Genomic DNA, 17,500 nt, shown 5'->3' on the forward strand with positions numbered 1-17,500 from the left:
CATCCCTCCAGTACCCTAACTCTCCCATCGAAGCCCATCCCTCTCGTCCCCTAACTCTCCCATTGAAGCCCATCCCTCCAGTCCACTAACTCTCCCATCGAAGCCCATCCCTCTCGTCCCCTAACTCTCCCATCGAAGCCCATCCCTCCAGTACCCTAACTCTCCCATCGAAGCCCATCCCTCTCGTCCCCTAACTCTCCCATTGAAGCCCATCCCTCCAGTCCCCTAACTCTCCCATCGAAGCCCATCCCTCCAGTCCCCTAACTCTCCCATCGAAGCCCATCCCTCCAGTACCCTAACTCTCCCATCGAAGCCCATCCCTCTCGTCCCCTAACTCACCCATCGAAGCCCATCCCTCCCGTACCCAAACACTCCCATCGAAGCCCATCCCGCTAGTCCCCTAACTCTCCCATCGAAGCCCGTCCCTCCAGTCCCCTAACTCACCCATCGAAGCCCATCCCTCCCGTACCCAAACACTCCCATCGAAGCCCATCCCTCCAGTCCCCTAACTCTCCCATCGAAGCCCATCCCTCCAGTCCCCTAACTCTCCCATCGAAGCCCATCCCTCCAGTCCCCTAACCCTCCCATCGAAGCCCATCCCTCCAGTCCCCTAACTCTCCCATCGAAGCCCATCCCTCCAGTCCCCTAACTCTCCCATCGAAGCCCATCCCTCCAGTACCCTAACTCTCCCATCGAAGCCCGTCCCTCCAGTCCCCTAACTCACCCATCGAAGCCCATCCCTCCCGTACCCAAACACTCCCATCGAAGCCCATCCCGCTAGTCCCCCTAACTCTCCCATCGAAGCCCATCCCTCTAGTCCCCTAACTCTCCCATCGAAGCCCATCCCTCTCGTCCCCTAACTCTCCCATCGAAGCCCGTCCCTCCAGTCCCCTAACTCTCCCATCGAAGCCCATCCCACCAGTACCCTAACTCTCCCATCGAAGCCCATCCCTCCAATACCCTAACTCTTCCATCGAAGCCCATCCCTCCAGTACCCTAACTCTCCCATCGAAGCCCATCCCTCCAATACCCTAACTCTCCCATCGAAGCCCATCCCTCTCGTCCCCTAACTCTCCCATCGAAGCCCGTCCCTCCAGTCCCCTAACTCTCCCATCGAAGCCCATCCCACCAGTACCCTAACTCTCCCATCGAAGCCCATCCCTCCAATACCCTAACTCTTCCATCGAAGCCCATCCCTCCAGTACCCTAACTCTCCCATCGAAGCCCATCCCTCCAATACCCTAACTCTCCCATCGAAGCCCATCCCTCTCGTCCCCTAACTCTCCCATCGAAGCCCATCCCTCCAGTACCCTAACTCTCCCATCGAAGCCCATCCCTCCAGTACCCTAACTCTCCCATCGAAGCCCATCCCTCCAGTCCCCTAACTCTCCCATCGAAGCCCATCCCACCAGTACCCTAACTCTCCCATCGAAGCCCATCCCTCCAATACCCTAACTCTTCCATCGAAGCCCATCCCTCCAGTACCCTAACTCTCCCATCGAAGCCCATCCCTCCAGTACCCTAACTCTCCCATCGAAGCCCATCCCTCCAATACCCTAACTCTCCCATCGAAGCCCATCCCTCCAGTACCCTAACTCTTCCATCGAAGCCCATCCCACCAGTACCCTAACTCTCCCATCGAAGCCCGTCCCACCAGTACCCTAACTCTCCCATCGAAGCCCATCCCTCCAATACCCTAACTCTCCCATCGAAGCCCATCCCTCCAGTCCCCTAACTCTCCCATCGAAGCCCATCCCACCAGTACCCTAACTCTCCCATCGAAGCCCATCCCTCCAGTCCCCTAACTCTCCCATCGAAGCCCATCCCTCCAGTCCCCTAACTCTCCCATCGAAGCCCATCCCTCCAGTCCCCTAACTCTCCCATCGAAGCCCATCCCTCCCGTACCCTAACTCTCCCATCGAAGCCCATCCCTCCAGTCCCCTAACTCTCCCATCGAAGCCCATCCCTCCAGTCCCCTAACTCTCCCATCGAAGCCCATCCCTCCAGTACCCTAACTCTCCCATCGAAGCCCATCCCTCTCGTCCCCTAACTCTCCCATCGAAGCCCATCCCTCCAGTCCCCTAACTCTCCCATCGAAGCCCATCCCTCTAGTCCCCTAACTCTCCCATCGAAGCCCATCTCTCCAGTCCCCTAACTCTCCCATCGAAGCCCATCCCTCTAGTCCCCTAACTCTCCCATCGAAGCCCATCCCTCTCGTCCCCTAACTCTCCCATCGAAGGCCATCCCTCTCGTCCCCTAACTCTCCCATCGAAGCCCATCCCTCTCGTCCCCTAACTCTCCCATCGAAGCTCATCCCTCCAGTCCCCTAACTCTCCCATCGAAGCCCGTCCCTCTCGTCCGCTAACTCTCCCATCGAAGCCCATCCCTCCAGTCCCCTAACTCTCCCATCGAAGCCCATCCACCTTTAGCTTCTGAGAAGCGACCTTTGGACATTCACCACTCACCCCCCATGCCCAGGGGTAAATGTTTCCCAGTCTCGGTGGATCCTGTGCGGGAGGAGGGATGTCTCCCTGGAATTCTGGCCACCACATTACAGGAAAGATGTGATTACACTAGAGGGGGTGCAGAGGAGATTTACCAGGATGTTGCCGGGACTGGAGAATTTTAGCTACGAGGAAAGATTGGACAGGCTGGGGTTGTTTCTTTTGGAACAGGGGCGGCTGAGGGGAGATTTAATTGTGGTGTGTAAAATTATGAGGGGCCCAGATAGAGTGGACAGGAAGGACCTATTTCCCTTAGCAGAGAGGTCAATAACCAGGAGGCCTAGATTTAAAGTAATTGGTAGAAGGATTAGAGGGGAGTTGAGGAGAAATGTTTTCATCCAGAGGGTGGTGGGGGTCTGGAACTCACTGCCTGAAAGGGTGGGAGAGGCAGAAACCCTCATCACATTTAAAAAGTACTTGGATATGCCCTTGAAGTGCCGTAACCTACAGGGCTACGGACCAAGAGCTGTAAAGTGGGATTAGGCGGGAGAACTCTTTGTCGGCCGGCACAGACACGATGGGCCGAATGGTCTCCTCCTGTGCCGTAACGTTCTCCGATTGTATAACACGGGGGCTTTGCTCCTGGTGCGGAGGGTGCCGGCGGGTTCTGTCACTTACCTGCGGCTTTCGAGGGTGCCTGGAGTTGGTCAGAGTTCTCCAACTGAGAGAGGTGGACGATGCCCTCTGCCATGTCCAGACTGCTGGTGGGGTTGATGAAGATGGTCCTCAGCTGCTCCTTGCTCAGCTCCTTCCGGGGTTTGATCAACTTCTTCATCTTGTCGGCGATCCAGTTGCCTTTCCTGCATTGACAGAGCAGGGAGTGAGCGCCTGACAATCCAGAGATAGGGTTAAACCCAAACCCCCCGCCCCCCATATAATGCAGATACAGGGTGACGTAAGAAAACTACTAGGCACCTGGTCTAAGCGTTAAACAAAGCTTTAATCAACTGTTTTACAACATGGAGGTCTAGTTGTGTCCTTCACTAGTTCCTGTTAAGAATGTCCTGCGCAAGCTGGGCCCGTGCCCGAGTATTTATACTCTCCCTGGACAGCGCCACCCGCAGGCCGCTCAGTATTATTTCATAAGTCTTTCTTTCATGAATGACTGATTCATGTCAGAGGGTAAATCCTGTTACCTCCTGGGCATGGCGGGGTCGATCACCCGATACTGATCCATTATCTTCTCCACCAGCTTCTGCTTCTCCCGCCTCAGTTCATTCAGCTTGTCCCTGTCGTGGGGAAGGAGACACACAAATAAACAAGATGTGGTGGCTGGGCAAGGGGACGGGGGCTGAACGAGGGTGAGGTGATGGGCGAGGGGACGGGCGCTGGGCCAGGGGCAAGACGGGGCTGGGCGAGGAGCAGGGCGAGGGGACGGGGGCTGAACGAGGGGTGAGGGGAGGGGTGAAGGAGAGGGGCGGAGGAGAGGGGCGAGGAGAGGGGCGGCGGAGAGGGGCGGCGGAGAGGGGCGGAGGAGAGGGGCGGAGGCGAGGGGCGGAGGAGAGGAGCGAAGGGAGGGGCGAAGGGAGGGGCGAGGACAGGGGCAAAGGGAGGGGCGAGGGGAGGCGAGGAGAGGGGCGAGGGGAGGGGCGAGGGGAGGGGCGGAGGAGAGGGGCGGAGGAGAGGGGCGGAGGAGAGGGGCGGAGGAGAGGGGCGGAGGAGAGGGGCGAGGAGAGGGGCGAGGAGAGGGGGGAGGAGAGGGGGGGAGGAGAGGGGCGGAGGAGAGGGGCGGAGGAGAGGGGCGGAGGAGAGGGGCGGAGGAGAGGGGCGGAGGAGAGGGGCGAAGGGAGGGGCGAGGAGAGGGGCGAAGGGAGGGGCGAGGAGAGGGGCCGAGGAGGGGGGCGAGGAGAGGGGCCGAGGAGAGGGGCCGAGGAGGGGGGCGAGGAGAGGGGCAAGGAGAGGGGCGAGGAGAGGGGCCGAGGAGGGGGGCGAGGAGAGGGGCGAGGAGAGGGGCCGAGGAGGGGGGCGAGGAGAGGGGCGAGGAGAGGGGCCGAGGAGAGGGGCCGAGGAGAGGGGCCGAGGAGAGGGCCGAGGAGGGGGGCGAGGAGAGGGGCGAGGTAATGTAGCTGGGTAGGGCGCTGGGCGGGCGGAGGCGTGGGCACTCACGTGTACTGCCGCTGCTCCTCGTGGAACTGGTCCTTGCTCTCCACCGTCCTCTCCAGCAGAGCCCGGTTGTCCTCAGTCAGAGCCTGGATCTGGTGCAGCAAGTGTCGATTCTCTTCCTCCAAGTTCCCCTTGAGTTGGTTCAGTAACTTCCGAGAGAGAGAGAGAGAGTGAGTCATTTGGATTTTGGTGTTCCTGCAATGCGGGCAAAACTGGCAAGGCCTCATCTGTTGCCCATCCCAGGTTGTGACGGTTTCTACTCACCCAGCTGCCTGTCTGTAATATATCCGAACACTCCCAGCTTCTGACACTCCCCGAGTGAGTGTGAGTACGCACTGCAGCTCACACTGGTTGCTGACTGTGTCCATGAGTGTGCAATTCCTCGCACTAGCCCCAAGGTGTATTGCTCACGAGCGAGAATATATAAAGGGACGCCTCAGAGTCCAAGGGGTGTCTTCAGCCATCTGAGGGTGCGTGTGCCTGCGTCCCTGTTCATGCCCGCATATCTGCGGGCAGGTGTACCAGTGTGTGTGCCGTGAGCGTGTCATCAGTGGCTCAGTGGGCAGCACCCTGGCCTCCGAGTCAGAAGGTTGGGGGTTTGAGCCCCACTCCAGAGACTTGAGCACAAAATCTAGGCCGACACTCTCACTGCAGTACTGAGGGAGCGCCGCACTGTCGGAGGGGCGGTACTGAGGGAGCGCCGCACTGTCGGAGGGGCGGTACTGAGGGAGCGCCGCACTGTCGGAGGGGCGGCACCGAGGGAGCGCCGCACTGTCGGAGGGGCGGTACTGAGGGAGCGCCGCACTGTCGGAGGAGCGGTACCGAGGGAGTGCCGCACTGTCGGAAGGGCGGTACTGAGGGAGTGCCGCACTGTCGGAGGGGTGGTACCGAGGGAGCGCCGCACTGTCGGAGGGGCGGTACTGAGGGAGCGCCGCACTGTCGGAGGGGCGGTACTGAGGGAGTGCCGCACTGTCGGAGGGGCGGTACTGAGGGAGTGCCGCACTGTCGGAGGGGCGGCACCGAGGGAGCGCCGCACTGTCGGAGGGGCAGCACCGAGGGAGCGCCGCACTGTCGGAGGGGCGGTACTGAGGGAGCGCCGCACTGTCGGAGGGGCGGTACTGAGGGAGCGCCGCTCTGTCGGAGGGGCAGTACTGAGGGAGTGCCGCACTGTCGGAGGGGCGGTACTGAGGGAGCGCCGCACTGTCGGAGGGGCAGTACTGAGGGAGCGCCGCACTGTCAGAGGGGCGGCACCGAGGGAGCGACGCACTGTCGGGGGGGCAGTACTGAGGGAGCGCCGCACTGTCGGAGGGGCAGTACTGAGGGAGTGCCGCACTGTCGGAGGGGCAGTACTGAGGGAGTGCTGCACTGTCGGGGGGGCAGTACTGAGGGAGCGCCGCACTGTCGGGGGGGCAGTACTGAGGGAGCGCCGCACTGTCGGAGGGGCAGTACTGAGGGAGTGCTGCACTGTCGGAGGGGCAGTACTGAGGGAGCGCCGCACTGTCAGAGGGGCAGTACTGAGGGAGCGCCGCACTGTCGGAGGGGCGGTACTGAGGGAGCGCTGCACTGTCGGAGGGGCAGTACTGAGGGAGCGCCGCACTGTCGGAGGTGACGTCTTTCAGATGAGATGTTAAACCCGAGGCCCCCGTCTGCCCTCTCGGGTGGACGGAAAAGATCCCACGGCACTATTCCGAAGAAGAGCAGGGGGAGATCTCCCCGGTGTCCTGGGGCCAATATTTATCCCTCAACCAACATCACTAAAACAGATGATCTGGTCATTATCACATTGCTGTTTGTGGGAGCTTGCTGTGCGGAAAAATTGGCTGCCACGTTTCCCACATTACAACAGTGACTACACTTCAAAAAGTACTTCATTGGCTGTAAAGCGCTTTGGGACGTCCTGAGGTGGCGAAAGGCGCTGGAGAAATGGGAGTCTTTCTTCTTTTTACCCCTGTATGTGCAGGTCCGTGTGCGGGTCCGTGGGCGTGTCTGGGCGGGTCCGTGGGCGTGTCTGGGCGGGTCCGTGGGCGTGTCTGTGCGGGTCCGTGGGCGTGTCTGTGCGGGTCCGTGGGCGTGTCTGTGCGGGTCCGTGGGCGTGTCTGTGCGGGTCCGTGGGCGTGTCTGTGCGGGTCCGTGGGCGTGTCTGTGCGGGTCCGTGGGCGTGTCTGTGCGGGTCCGTGGGCGTGTCTGTGCGGGTCCGTGGGCGTGTCTGTGTGGGTCCGTGGGCGTGTGTGTGGATCCGTGTGCGGGTCCTGCCGTACCTCACACTGGCTGATGAGCTTGGTCCAGCGGATGTCCAGCTGCTGGTTCTGTTCCTTCAGGATGCTGGACTCGACCTCGGACCTTGCCTTCTCCAGCTGCATCACGTTCAGTTGGCTCTTCAGCGCCTTCTGCTGGGCCTGCAGGTCCTCCAGATGCTTCCCACAGTCCATGTGGCGCTGGCTTAGTCTGTGGGGGCAACAGGGAGTCAGTCAGAGCCCCACCGCTCACAGCGTCAGAGAGCGGCAGAGAATGGGGTGCAATTGGTAGACTCAACCTCCAGCCATTCAAGAGGCAACAGTCAGAGAGTCAACAGCCTGACAGATCCATCGATAAACAGGGTCGCTGATAGGACAAGGGAGGGTACAGGCAATCCCACATGCTCACTACAGGTGGTCCTCAACCACCACACTGTCCCATCATTGACCCCAATCTCAGACACTGTCCCATCAGTGACCCCAATCTCAGACACTGTCCCATCATTGACCCCAATCTCAGGCACTGTCCCATCATTGACCCCAATCTCAGACACTGTCCCATCAGTGACCCCAATCTCACACACTGTCCCATCATTGACCCCAATCTCAGACACTGTCCCACCTTTGACCCCAATCTCAGACACTGTCCCATCATTGACCCCAATCTCAGACACTGTCCCACCATTGACCCCAATCTCAGACACTGTCCCACCATTGACCCCAATCTCAGACACTGTCCCATCAGTGACCCCAATCTCAGACACTGTCCCATCATTGACCCCAATCTCAGGCACTGTCCCATCATTGACCCCAATCTCAGACACTGTCCCATCAGTGACCCCAATCTCACACACTGTCCCATCATTGACCCCAATCTCAGACACTGTCCCATCATTGACCCCAATCTCAGACACTGTCCCACCATTGACCCCAATCTCAGACACTGTCCCATCATTGACCCCAATCTCAGACACTGTCCCAACCATGACCCCAATCTCAGACACTGTCCCATCATTGGCCCCAGTCTGAGCCCACTATCCTGGTCATGATGGGAAGTGTGTCGGATCACCTGGAGTGTGACGGAATCTTATAGGTACAAGATATATGTCACATACCAATATATATTATAGCTGTACGTATAAGCAAGTCTCCAATGGTGCTTCTCACGGTGCCATGGGAATGGCTGCTCCATGTCTCCGTAGGGCTATCAAACCCAATTGCTGTTAAGTAAACACTAGGTCACTTCAGACAGATGTCAATTGGGAGGCTGCAGATATTCTGGCTCTGGTACCGAGTGTTCCTGGAGCCTTCCATCGTTTCGAATTGTGACACAGAATGTTGACTGGGACCCACGAGGTGTGACCGACAAGAGGTGCACACCCCCCAGGGGACCATTCTTCTAACGCAGCGGAGAGATAGAACGGACTGATTGATAATCTGTTACCTGTCATACTCCTCCTTGAGTTTCCGGTGGGCCTCCCCTAGGCTCTGCTGATTCCTTCCTTCCTCCTCCAGGGCCTCTTGTTTCATTTTCAGGGCTGCCTCTTGCTCCTCCACCTGGGTTTTCTGAGCTAGGAGCTGTTTGTACCTGGTAGAGAGCTCAGCGTTAGTGCAGGGCCATACAACAGCAACAACTTACATTTATATAGCACCTTTAACGTAGTAAAACATCCCAAGGCACTTCACAGGAACGATTATCAAACACATAAGGAGATATCAGTGACATGAATCAGTCATTCATGAAAGAAAGGCTTATGAAATAATACTGAGTGGCCTGCGGGCGGCGCTGTCCAGGGAGAGTATAAATACTCGGGCACGGGCCCAGCTTGCGCAGGACATTCTTAACAGGAACTAGTGAAGGACACAACTAGACCTCCATGTTGTAAAACAGTTGATTAAAGCTTTGTTTAACGCTTAGACCAAATGCTTAGTAGTTTTCTTATGTCAATCAGGACAGGTGACCAAAAGCTTGGGTCAAAGAGGTCAGTTTTAAGGGTCGTCTTAAAGGAGGAGAGAGAGAGGCGGAGAGGTTTAGGGAGGGAATTCCAGAGCTCAGGGCCCAGGCAACTGAAGGCACGGCCGCCAATGGTACAGCGATGGAAATCGGGGGATACTCAAGAGGCCAGAATTGGAGGAGCGCAGAGATCTCGGGATTTGTGGGGCTGGAGGATGTTACAGAGATAGGGAGGGGGGCGAGGCCGTGGAGGGATTTGAAAACGAGGACGAGAATTTAAAAATCGAGGCGTTGCTTAACCGGGAGCCAGTGTAGGTCAGCGAGCACAGCGGGTGATGGGTGAACGGGACTCGGTGCGAGTTAGGATACGGGGCTTTAGAGGAGCTCAAGTTTACGGAGGGTGGAATGTGGGAGGCCAGGAATGCGTTGGAATAGTCAGGTCTCGAGGTAAGGGAGGCAAACAGTATACTTCAACACAAACACTGAACTAAATGTGAAAATGCTAATGTCCAAAGGGTGTGCAAGTATTAATGTACTATGGGTCTGCCAGTATTGTCAGTCGGGGCTCAGTGGGCAGCACCTCTCACCTCTGAGTCTGAAGGTCGTGGGTTCGAGCCCCACTCCAGGGAGCTGAGCACATAACTCCAGGCTGACACTCCCAGTGCAGTACTGAGGGAGCGCCGCACTGTCGGAGGGGCAGTACTGAGGGAGCGCCGTACTGTCGGGGGGGCAGTACTGAGGGAGCGCCGTACTGTCGGGGGGGGCAGTACTGAGGGAGCGCCGTACTGTCGGGGGGGCAGTACTGAGGGAGCGCCGTACTGTCGGAGGGGCAGTACTGAGGGAGCGCCGTACTGTCGGGGGGGCAGTACTGAGGGAGCGCCGTACTGTCGGGGGGGCAGTACTGAGGGAGCGCCGTACTGTCGGAGGGGCAGTACTGAGGGAGCGCCGCACTGTCGGAGGGGCAGTACTGAGGGAGCGCCGCACTGTCGGAGGGGCAGTACTGAGGGATCGCCGCACTGTCGGAGGGGCAGTACTGAGGGAGCGCCGCACTGTCGGAGGGGCAGTACTGAGGGAGCGCCGCACTGTCGGAGGGGCAGTACTGAGGGAGCGCCGCACTGTCGGAGGGGCGGTACTGAGGGAGCGCCGCACTGTCGGAGGGGCAGTACTGAGGGAGCGCCGCACTGTCGGAGGGGCAGTACTGAGGGAGCGCCGCACTGTCAGAGGGTCAGTACTGAGGGAGCGCCGCACTGTCGGAGGGGCAGTACTGAGGGAGCGCCGCACTGTCGGAGGGGCAGTACTGAGGGAGCGCCGCACTGTCGGAGGGGCAGTACTGAGGGAGCGCCGCACTGTCGGAGGGGCAGTACTGAGGGAGCGCCGCACTGTCGGAGGGGCAGTACTGAGGGAGCGCCGCACTGTCGGAGGGGCGGTACTGAGGGAGCGCCGCACTGTCGGAGGGGCAGTACTGAGGGAGCGCCGCACTGTCAGAGGGGCAGTACTGAGGGAGCGCCGCACTGTCAGAGGGTCAGTACTGAGGGAGCGCCGCACTGTCGGAGGGGCAGTACTGAGGGAGCGCCGCACTGTCGGCGGGGCAGTACTGAGGGAGCGCCGCACTGTCGGCGGGGCAGTACTGAGGGAGCGCCGCACTGTCGGCGGGGCGGTACTGAGGGAGCGCCGCACTGTCGGAGGGGCAGTGCTGAGGAAGCGTCGTTCTGTCAGAGGGGCAGTGCTGAGGGAGCTCCGCACTGTCGGAGGGGCAGTACTGAGGGAGCGTCGCACTGTCGGAGGGGCAGTACTGAGGGAGCGCCGCACTGTAGGAGGGGCAGTACTCAGGGAGCGCCGCACTGTCGGAGGGGCAGTACTGAGGGAGCGCCGCACTGTAGGAGGGGCAGTACTGAGGGCGCGCCGCACTGTCGGAGGGGCAGTACTGAGGGAGCGCCGCACTGTCGGAGGGGCAGTACTGAGGGAGCGTCGCACTGTCGGAGGGGCAGTACTGAGGGAGTGCCGCACTGTCGGAGGGGCAGTACTGAGGGAGCGCCGCACTGTCGGAGGGGCAGTACTGAGGGAGCGCCGCACTGTCGGAGGGGCAGTACTGAGGGAGCGCCGCACTGTCGGAGGGGCAGTACTGAGGGAGCGCCGCACTGTCGGAGGGGCAGTACTGAGGGAGCGCCGCACTGTCGGAGATGCCGTCTTTCAGATGAGACGTTAAACCGAGGCCCCGTCTGCTCTCTCAGGTGGATGTAAAAGATCCCACGGCCACTATTGGAAGAAGAGCAGGGAGAGTTCTCCCCGGTGTCCTGGGGCCAATATTTATCCCTCAACCAACATCACTAAAAACAGATGATCTGCTCATTATCACATTGCTGTTTGCGGGATCTTGCTGTGCGCAAATTGGCTGCCGTGTTTCCTACATTACAACAGTGACCACACTTCAAAAAGTACTTCATTGGCTGTAAAGCGCTTTGGGACGTCCGGAGGTGGTGAAAGGCGATATATAAATGCAAGTCTTTTTTTTCTTGTGTTAATGTACTACGGGTGTGTCAGTATTAATGTCCTAATGTTTAACTTTAATCGAAGATTCAACACATTTGTTTTAATGAAATTCAACGGCCATCGCACAATATTCAGTGAAACTGGAGACCGCTAGAAAGCAGCGAATGAGAAACGTCCGTTCGGCCCCTCACCCAAATACTGACGACGGCCAATCGCCCATACTAGCTCGTCCATCGAGACGCTATGTCACATCCTCCCGCCACACTGTTATCTTAAATGAGCCCAGGGATTTGACCCCACTTGCCCACTTGGAATGGGCTGTGTGTGGACACGTGCGCTGACCCCAGCCCCCCAACCCCACTCCTCGCCCCCCAGCCCCATCCTGCTCCTCTCCCCCCAGCCCCATCCCGCTCCTCTCCCCCCCGCCCCACTCCCCCCGCCCCATCCCGCTCCTCTCCCCCCGCCCCATCCCGCTCCTCTCCCCCCGCCCCATCCCGCTCCTCTCCCCCCGCCCCATCCCGCTCCTCTCCCCCCCACCCCATCCCGCTCCTCGCCCCCCCACCCCACCCTGCTCCTCTCCCCCATCCCGCTCCTCGCCCCCACCCCACCCTGCTCCTCTCCCCCCATCCCGCTCCTCGCCCCCTTGCTCCATCCCGCTCCTCCCCCGCCCCATCCCGCTCCTCTCCCCCGCATATCCCGCTCCTCTCCCCCACCCATCCCGCTCCTCTCCCCCACCCATCCCGCTCCTCTCCCCACCGCCCCATCCCACTCCTCCCCCACCCATCCCGCTCCTCCCCTGCCCCATCCCGCTCCTCCCCCGCCCCATCCCGCTCCTCTCCCCCCCCCCGCCCCATCCCACTCCTCGCGCCCCCGCCCCACCCCGCTCCTACCTCCCTTCCAGCTCCCTGTGGTCCACCTCCAGGGTTTTGTAGATGCCCTTCAGGCCCCCGTGCTTCTCGATCAGGCCCTCGAATTCCGCCTCCTGGCACTCGTGGAGCAGGGCCAGCTTCTGGTGGTCCCGTAGCAGCGCGTCGAAGCCGCCTCTCAGCTCTTCCTGCTCCTTGGCCAGCGCCTTGGTCTCCACCTCCAGCGACACCTGCCGGCTCTGCAGCTGACCAGTCTGGGCCGTCAGCGATGCGTTCTGCGATCCCAGGGATGTGTTCTCCACCTGGGGGCGGGGGAGGGACCATTCAACACCTCAGGACAAAGCAGCCCGCTTGATTGGCACCCCGTCCACCACCTTAAACATTCACTCCCTCCACCACCGGCGCACCGTGGCTGCAGTGTGGACCATCTACAAGATGCACTGCAGCAACTCACCAAGGCTTCTTCGGCAGCACCTCCCCAAACCCGCGACCTCCTCCACCTAGAAGGACAAGGGCAGCAGGTGCACGGGAACACCATCACCTCCAAGTTCCCCTCCAAGTCACACACCATCCTGACTTAGAAGTATATCGCCGATCCTTCATCGTCGCTGGGTCAAAATCCTGGAACTCCCTCCCTAACAGCACTGTGGGAGCACCTTCACCACACGGACTGCAGCGGTTCAAGAAGGCGGCTCACCACCACCTTCTCGAGGGCAACTAGGGATGGGCAATAAATGCTGGGCCGAGCCAGCGACGCCCACGTCCCATAAACGACTAATAAAAAAAAAGAATGTACCCCGGCTTATTTAGTGTGCGAGTCCTCCCCTCACTGTTTTAGAAGTTTCAACTTTGTTTTTGTCCCTGAGATCTGGGCCTCGCTGGCAAGGCCCAGCATTTATTGCCCATCCCTAGTTGCCCTCGAGAAGGTGGTGGTGTTCTTTGTAGAAGCTAGGCCATTTCAGTTAAGAGTCAACCACATTGCTGTGGGTCTGGAGTCACACACCGGCCAGACCGGGTAAGGGCGGTAGATTTCCTTCCCTAAAGGACATTAGTGAACCAGATGGGTTCTTACGACAATCGGATAGTTTCATGCTCACCATAAAGATACTAGCTTTCTACTCCAGATTTATTTGATTAACTGAATTTAAATTCCCCAGCTGCCGTGGTGGGATTTAAACTCATATCTCCAGATCATTAGTCCAGGCCTCTGGGATTACTAGTCCAGTGACATAACCACTATGTTACCGTACCCTCAACTTCTTGAACCGCTGCAGTCCCGTGTAGCTCAGTGGGTATCGCTCTCTCTCGCCTCGGAGTCAGAAGGTTGGGGGTTCAAGTCCCACTCCAGAGACTTGAGCCCCATAATCCAGGCTGACACTCCCAGTGCCGGTACTGAGGGAGCGCCGCACTGACAGAGGGGCAGTGCTGAGGGAGCGCCGCACTGTCGGAGGGGCAGTACTGAGAGAGCGCCGCACTGTCGGAGGGGCAGTACTGAGAGAGCGCCGCACTGTCGGAGGGGCAGTACTGAGAGAGCGCCGCACTGTCGGAGGGGCAGTACCGAGGGAGCGCCGCACTGTCGGAGGGGCAGTACTGAGGGAGCGTCGCACTGTTGGAGGGGCAGTACTGAGGGAGCGCCGCACTGTCGGAGGGGCAGTGCTGAGGGAGCGCCGCACTGTCGGAGGGGCAGTACTGAGGGAGCGCCGCACTGTCGGAGGGGCAGTACTGAGGGAACGCCGCACTGTCGGAGGGGCAGTACTGAGGGAGTGCCGCACTGTCGGAGGGGCTGTACTGAGCGAGCGCCACACTGTCGGAGGGGCGGTACTGAGGGAGCGCCACACTGTCGGAGGGGCGGTACTGAAGGAGCGCCGCACTGTCGGAGGGGCAGGACTGAGGGATCGCCGCACTGTCGGAGGGGCGGTACTGAGGGAGCGCCACACTGTCGGAGGGGCAGTACTGAGGGAGCGCCGCACTGTCGGAGGGGCAGTACTGAGGGAGCGCCGCACTGTCGGAGGGGCAGTACTGAGGGAGCGCCGCACATTCGGAGGGGCAGTACTGAGGGAGTGCCGCACTGTCAGAGGGGCAGTACTGAAGATCCCGCGGCCACTATTGGAAGAAGAGCAGGGGGAGTTCACACCAATGTCCTGGGGCCAATATTTATCCCTCAATCAACTTTACTAAAACAGATGATCTGGCCATTATCACATTGCTGTTTGTGGGAGCTTGCTGTGCGCAAATTGGCTGCCGCGTTTCCCACATTACAGCAGTGACCACACTTCAAAAGTACTTCATTGGCTGTAAAGCTCTTTGGAATGTCCTGGGGATGTGAAAGGCAGGCAAGTCATTCCGAGGTGAGGATTCTGTGTTGGCGGGGCGGGCGGAAGAACACTGTAGTTTGGGTTCATGACCTGTGACCCGGGGAATACCTACTGACCTGCAGCCTGGTGTTGAGAGTTTGTAGACTGGTGTTTTGCTCTTGCAAGGACACAGTATGTTTCTGCAGCGTCAGGATCTGGGCCTGTAGATTGTCGTTCAGCGTCTCCAGCTGCCGGAGATGGCTACTGAGGGCTCCCTTCTCGGCCAAAAGGGTCGCGTTCTGAAAAGAGGAGGTTTATTTTTTAAAAAGGATCAATCACCTTGGCTCAGCGCGCCGCGCTCTCCCTCCCGAGTCAGAAGGTCGTGGGTTTGAGCCCCGCTCCAGAGGCTTGAGCCCGCAATCCGGGCTGGCACTCCCAGTGCAGTACTGAGGGAGCGCCGCACTGTCGGAGGGGCAGTACTGAGGGAGCGCCGCACTGTCGGAGGGGCAGTACTGAGAGAGCGCCGCACTGTCGGAGGGGCAGTACTGAGAGAGCGCCGCACTGTCGGAGGGGCAGTACCGAGAGAGCGCCGCACTGTCGGAGGGGCAGTACCGAGAGAGCGCCGCACTGTCGGAGGGGCAGTACCGAGGGAGCGCCGCACTGTCGGAGGGGCAGTACTGAGGGAGTGCCGCACTGTCGGAGGGGCTGTACCGAGCGAGCGCCGCACTGTCGGAGGGGCAGTACTGAGAGAGCGCCGCACTGTCGGAGGGGGCAGTACTGAGAGAGCGCCGCACTGTCGGAGGGGCAGTACTGAGAGAGCGCCGCACTGTCGGAGGGGCAGTACCGAGGGAGCGCCGCACTGTCGGAGGGGCAGTACTGAGGGAGCGCCGCACTGTCGGAGGGACAGTACTGAGGGAGCGCCGCACTGTCGGAGGGGCAGTACTGAGGGAGCGCCGCACTGTCGGAGGGGCAGTACTGAGGGAGCGCCGCACTGTCGGAGGGGCAGTACTGAGGGAGCGCCGCACTGTCGGAGGGGCAGTACTGAGGGAGCGCCGCACTGTCGGAGGGGCTGTACTGAGGGAGCGCCGCACTGTCGGAGGGGCAGTACTGAGGGAGCGCCGCACTGTCGGAGGGGCGGTACTGAGGGAGCGCTGCACTGTCGGAGGGGCAGTTCTGAGAGAGCGCTGTAGAAATGCAAGTGTGCAATGGAGTTCAAAAAATAATTTAACGTGATACAGAATCAGTTTATACATTGAATGGCCTCCTCCTGTTCCTGTGTAACAGGCTCGAGGGGCTGAATGGGCCTCCTCCTGTTCCTGTGTAACAGGCCTGAGGGGCTGAATGGGCCTCCTCCTGTTCCTGTGTAACAGGCTTGAGGGGCCGAATGGGCCTCCTCCTGTTCCGATGTAACATACCCGAGGGGATGAATGGGCCTCCTCCTGTTCCTGTATAACAGGCTTGAGGGGCCGAATTGGCCTGCTCCTCTTCCTGTGTAACAGGTTCGAGGGGTTGAATGGCCTTCTCCTGTTCCTGTGTAACAGGCCCGAGGGGCTGAATGGCCTCCTCCCGTTCCTAATGTAACAGGCTCGAGGGGCTGAATGTCCTCCTCCCGTTCCTAATGTAACAGGCTCGAGGGGCTGAATGGCCTCCTCCTGTTCCTGTGTAACAGGCTCGAGGGACTGAATGGGCCTCCTCCTTTTCCTGTGTAACTGGCTCGAGGGGCTGAATGGCCTCCTCCTGTTCCTGTGCAACAATCTTGAGGGACTGAATGGCCTCCTCCTGTTCCTGTGTAACAGGCTCGAGGGGCTGAATGGGCCTCCTCCTGTTCCTGTGTAACAGGCTCGAGGGGCTGAATGGCCTCCTCCTGTTCCTGTGTAACAGGCTCGAAGGACTGAATGGCCTCCTCCTGTTCCTGTGTAACAGGCTCGAGGGACTGAATGGCTCCTCCTGTTCCTGTGTAACAGGCTCGAGGGGCTGAATGGCCTCCTCCTGTTCCTGTGTAACAGGCCCGAGGGGCTGAATGGGCCACATCCTGTTCCTGTGTAACAGGCTCGAGGGGCTGAATGGGCCACATCCTGTTCCTGTGTAACAGGCTTGAGGGGCTGAATGGGCCTCCTCCTGTCCCTGTGTAACAGGCCCGAGGGGCTGAATGGGCCTCCTCCTGTCCCTGTGTAACAGGCCCGAGGGGCTGAATGGGCTCCTCCTGTTCCTGTGTAACAGGCCCGAGGGGCTGAATGGCCTCCTCCTGTTCCTGTGTAACAGGCCCGAGGGGCTGAATGGCCTCCTCCTGTTCCTGTGTAACAGGCCCGAGGGGCTGAATGGGCCTCCTCCTGTTCCTGTGTACTGGGGCCTACAAGTCCTTTTGCTGAACAATAAGAAAGGAGAGGACCCAAGTTCAATTCACAACAACCCTGTTGCCCACTGCGGGGTAAGCAGCCCTTACGTTTCTCTCCACCTCGATCAGGCGATCGCTGATCGGGTCCCTGACAGACTCCATGCGCTCCAGCTTGGCGTCTACTGAGATCTCCGCCTCCTTCGGCGCGGCGGCCATCTTTTCCGACGCCTGCTCCTTGGGCTGCATCGGTTCCGAGTTCCACTTCAACTGGGGAATAAATCGTCATCAAAGAATATTAAAAGGAATATGGGGGGGTGGGCCGGGATACGGGATTAGAGCGGATGGGGCCGTAATTCCACGGCCCTTCCGGCGCAGTCCTGACGCGGCTCGGTGGGATTATGGTGGAGAGGCCGCGCGCTAGGCCGGGATTCAGACCCAGGGGGGCCCCGAATCGCCACAGCCGCTGTCGGATGGAAGGCGGTTGCTGGGAACCTCCCTTTATTGGGAATCCCTCCCGTGTGAACTTGCCGTTGCCGAAGGTTGCTGGGTATTGGAGGCGGAGAAGGAAGAGGTGTGTCGGGCGGAAATGGGGCCCCACCCTCGCGGGAGGGGTTCAGGCCTGGGTCCTCTTTACACAATGCGGTTATAGGGTCGGGGGGGGGGGCTGGTGGGCAACCTGGCCACCCCCTCCCCTCCCTGCCAGGGCAGCGGGTGCCCGAG

General features: G+C 59.9%; 1 protein-coding gene across 1 annotated transcript in view; it reads right to left on the reverse strand.

The window, feature by feature from the left end:
• Nucleotides 1-3,114: 3,114 nt before the first annotated feature.
• Nucleotides 3,115-17,500, reverse strand: part of LOC147092886 (girdin-like) — a 94,793-nt gene continuing 80,407 nt past the window's right edge. Inside the window, exons 18-25 of the mRNA XM_085975703.1 lie at nt 16,889-17,047; nt 14,583-14,744; nt 12,176-12,453; nt 8,286-8,429; nt 6,866-7,052; nt 4,611-4,756; nt 3,641-3,733; nt 3,115-3,304 (exon numbers count right to left, since the gene is read on the reverse strand). Of these exons, the coding sequence (XP_085831829.1) occupies nt 3,115-3,304; nt 3,641-3,733; nt 4,611-4,756; nt 6,866-7,052; nt 8,286-8,429; nt 12,176-12,453; nt 14,583-14,744; nt 16,889-17,047 (1,359 nt within the window). The remainder of the gene's footprint in view (nt 3,305-3,640; nt 3,734-4,610; nt 4,757-6,865; nt 7,053-8,285; nt 8,430-12,175; nt 12,454-14,582; nt 14,745-16,888; nt 17,048-17,500) is intronic.

This window comes from Somniosus microcephalus, unplaced genomic scaffold, assembly GCF_052327205.1.
Source record: "Somniosus microcephalus isolate GS21.2 unplaced genomic scaffold, FLI_Smic_1.0 unresolved_chr2, whole genome shotgun sequence".
Lineage (NCBI taxonomy): Eukaryota > Metazoa > Chordata > Chondrichthyes > Squaliformes > Somniosidae > Somniosus > Somniosus microcephalus.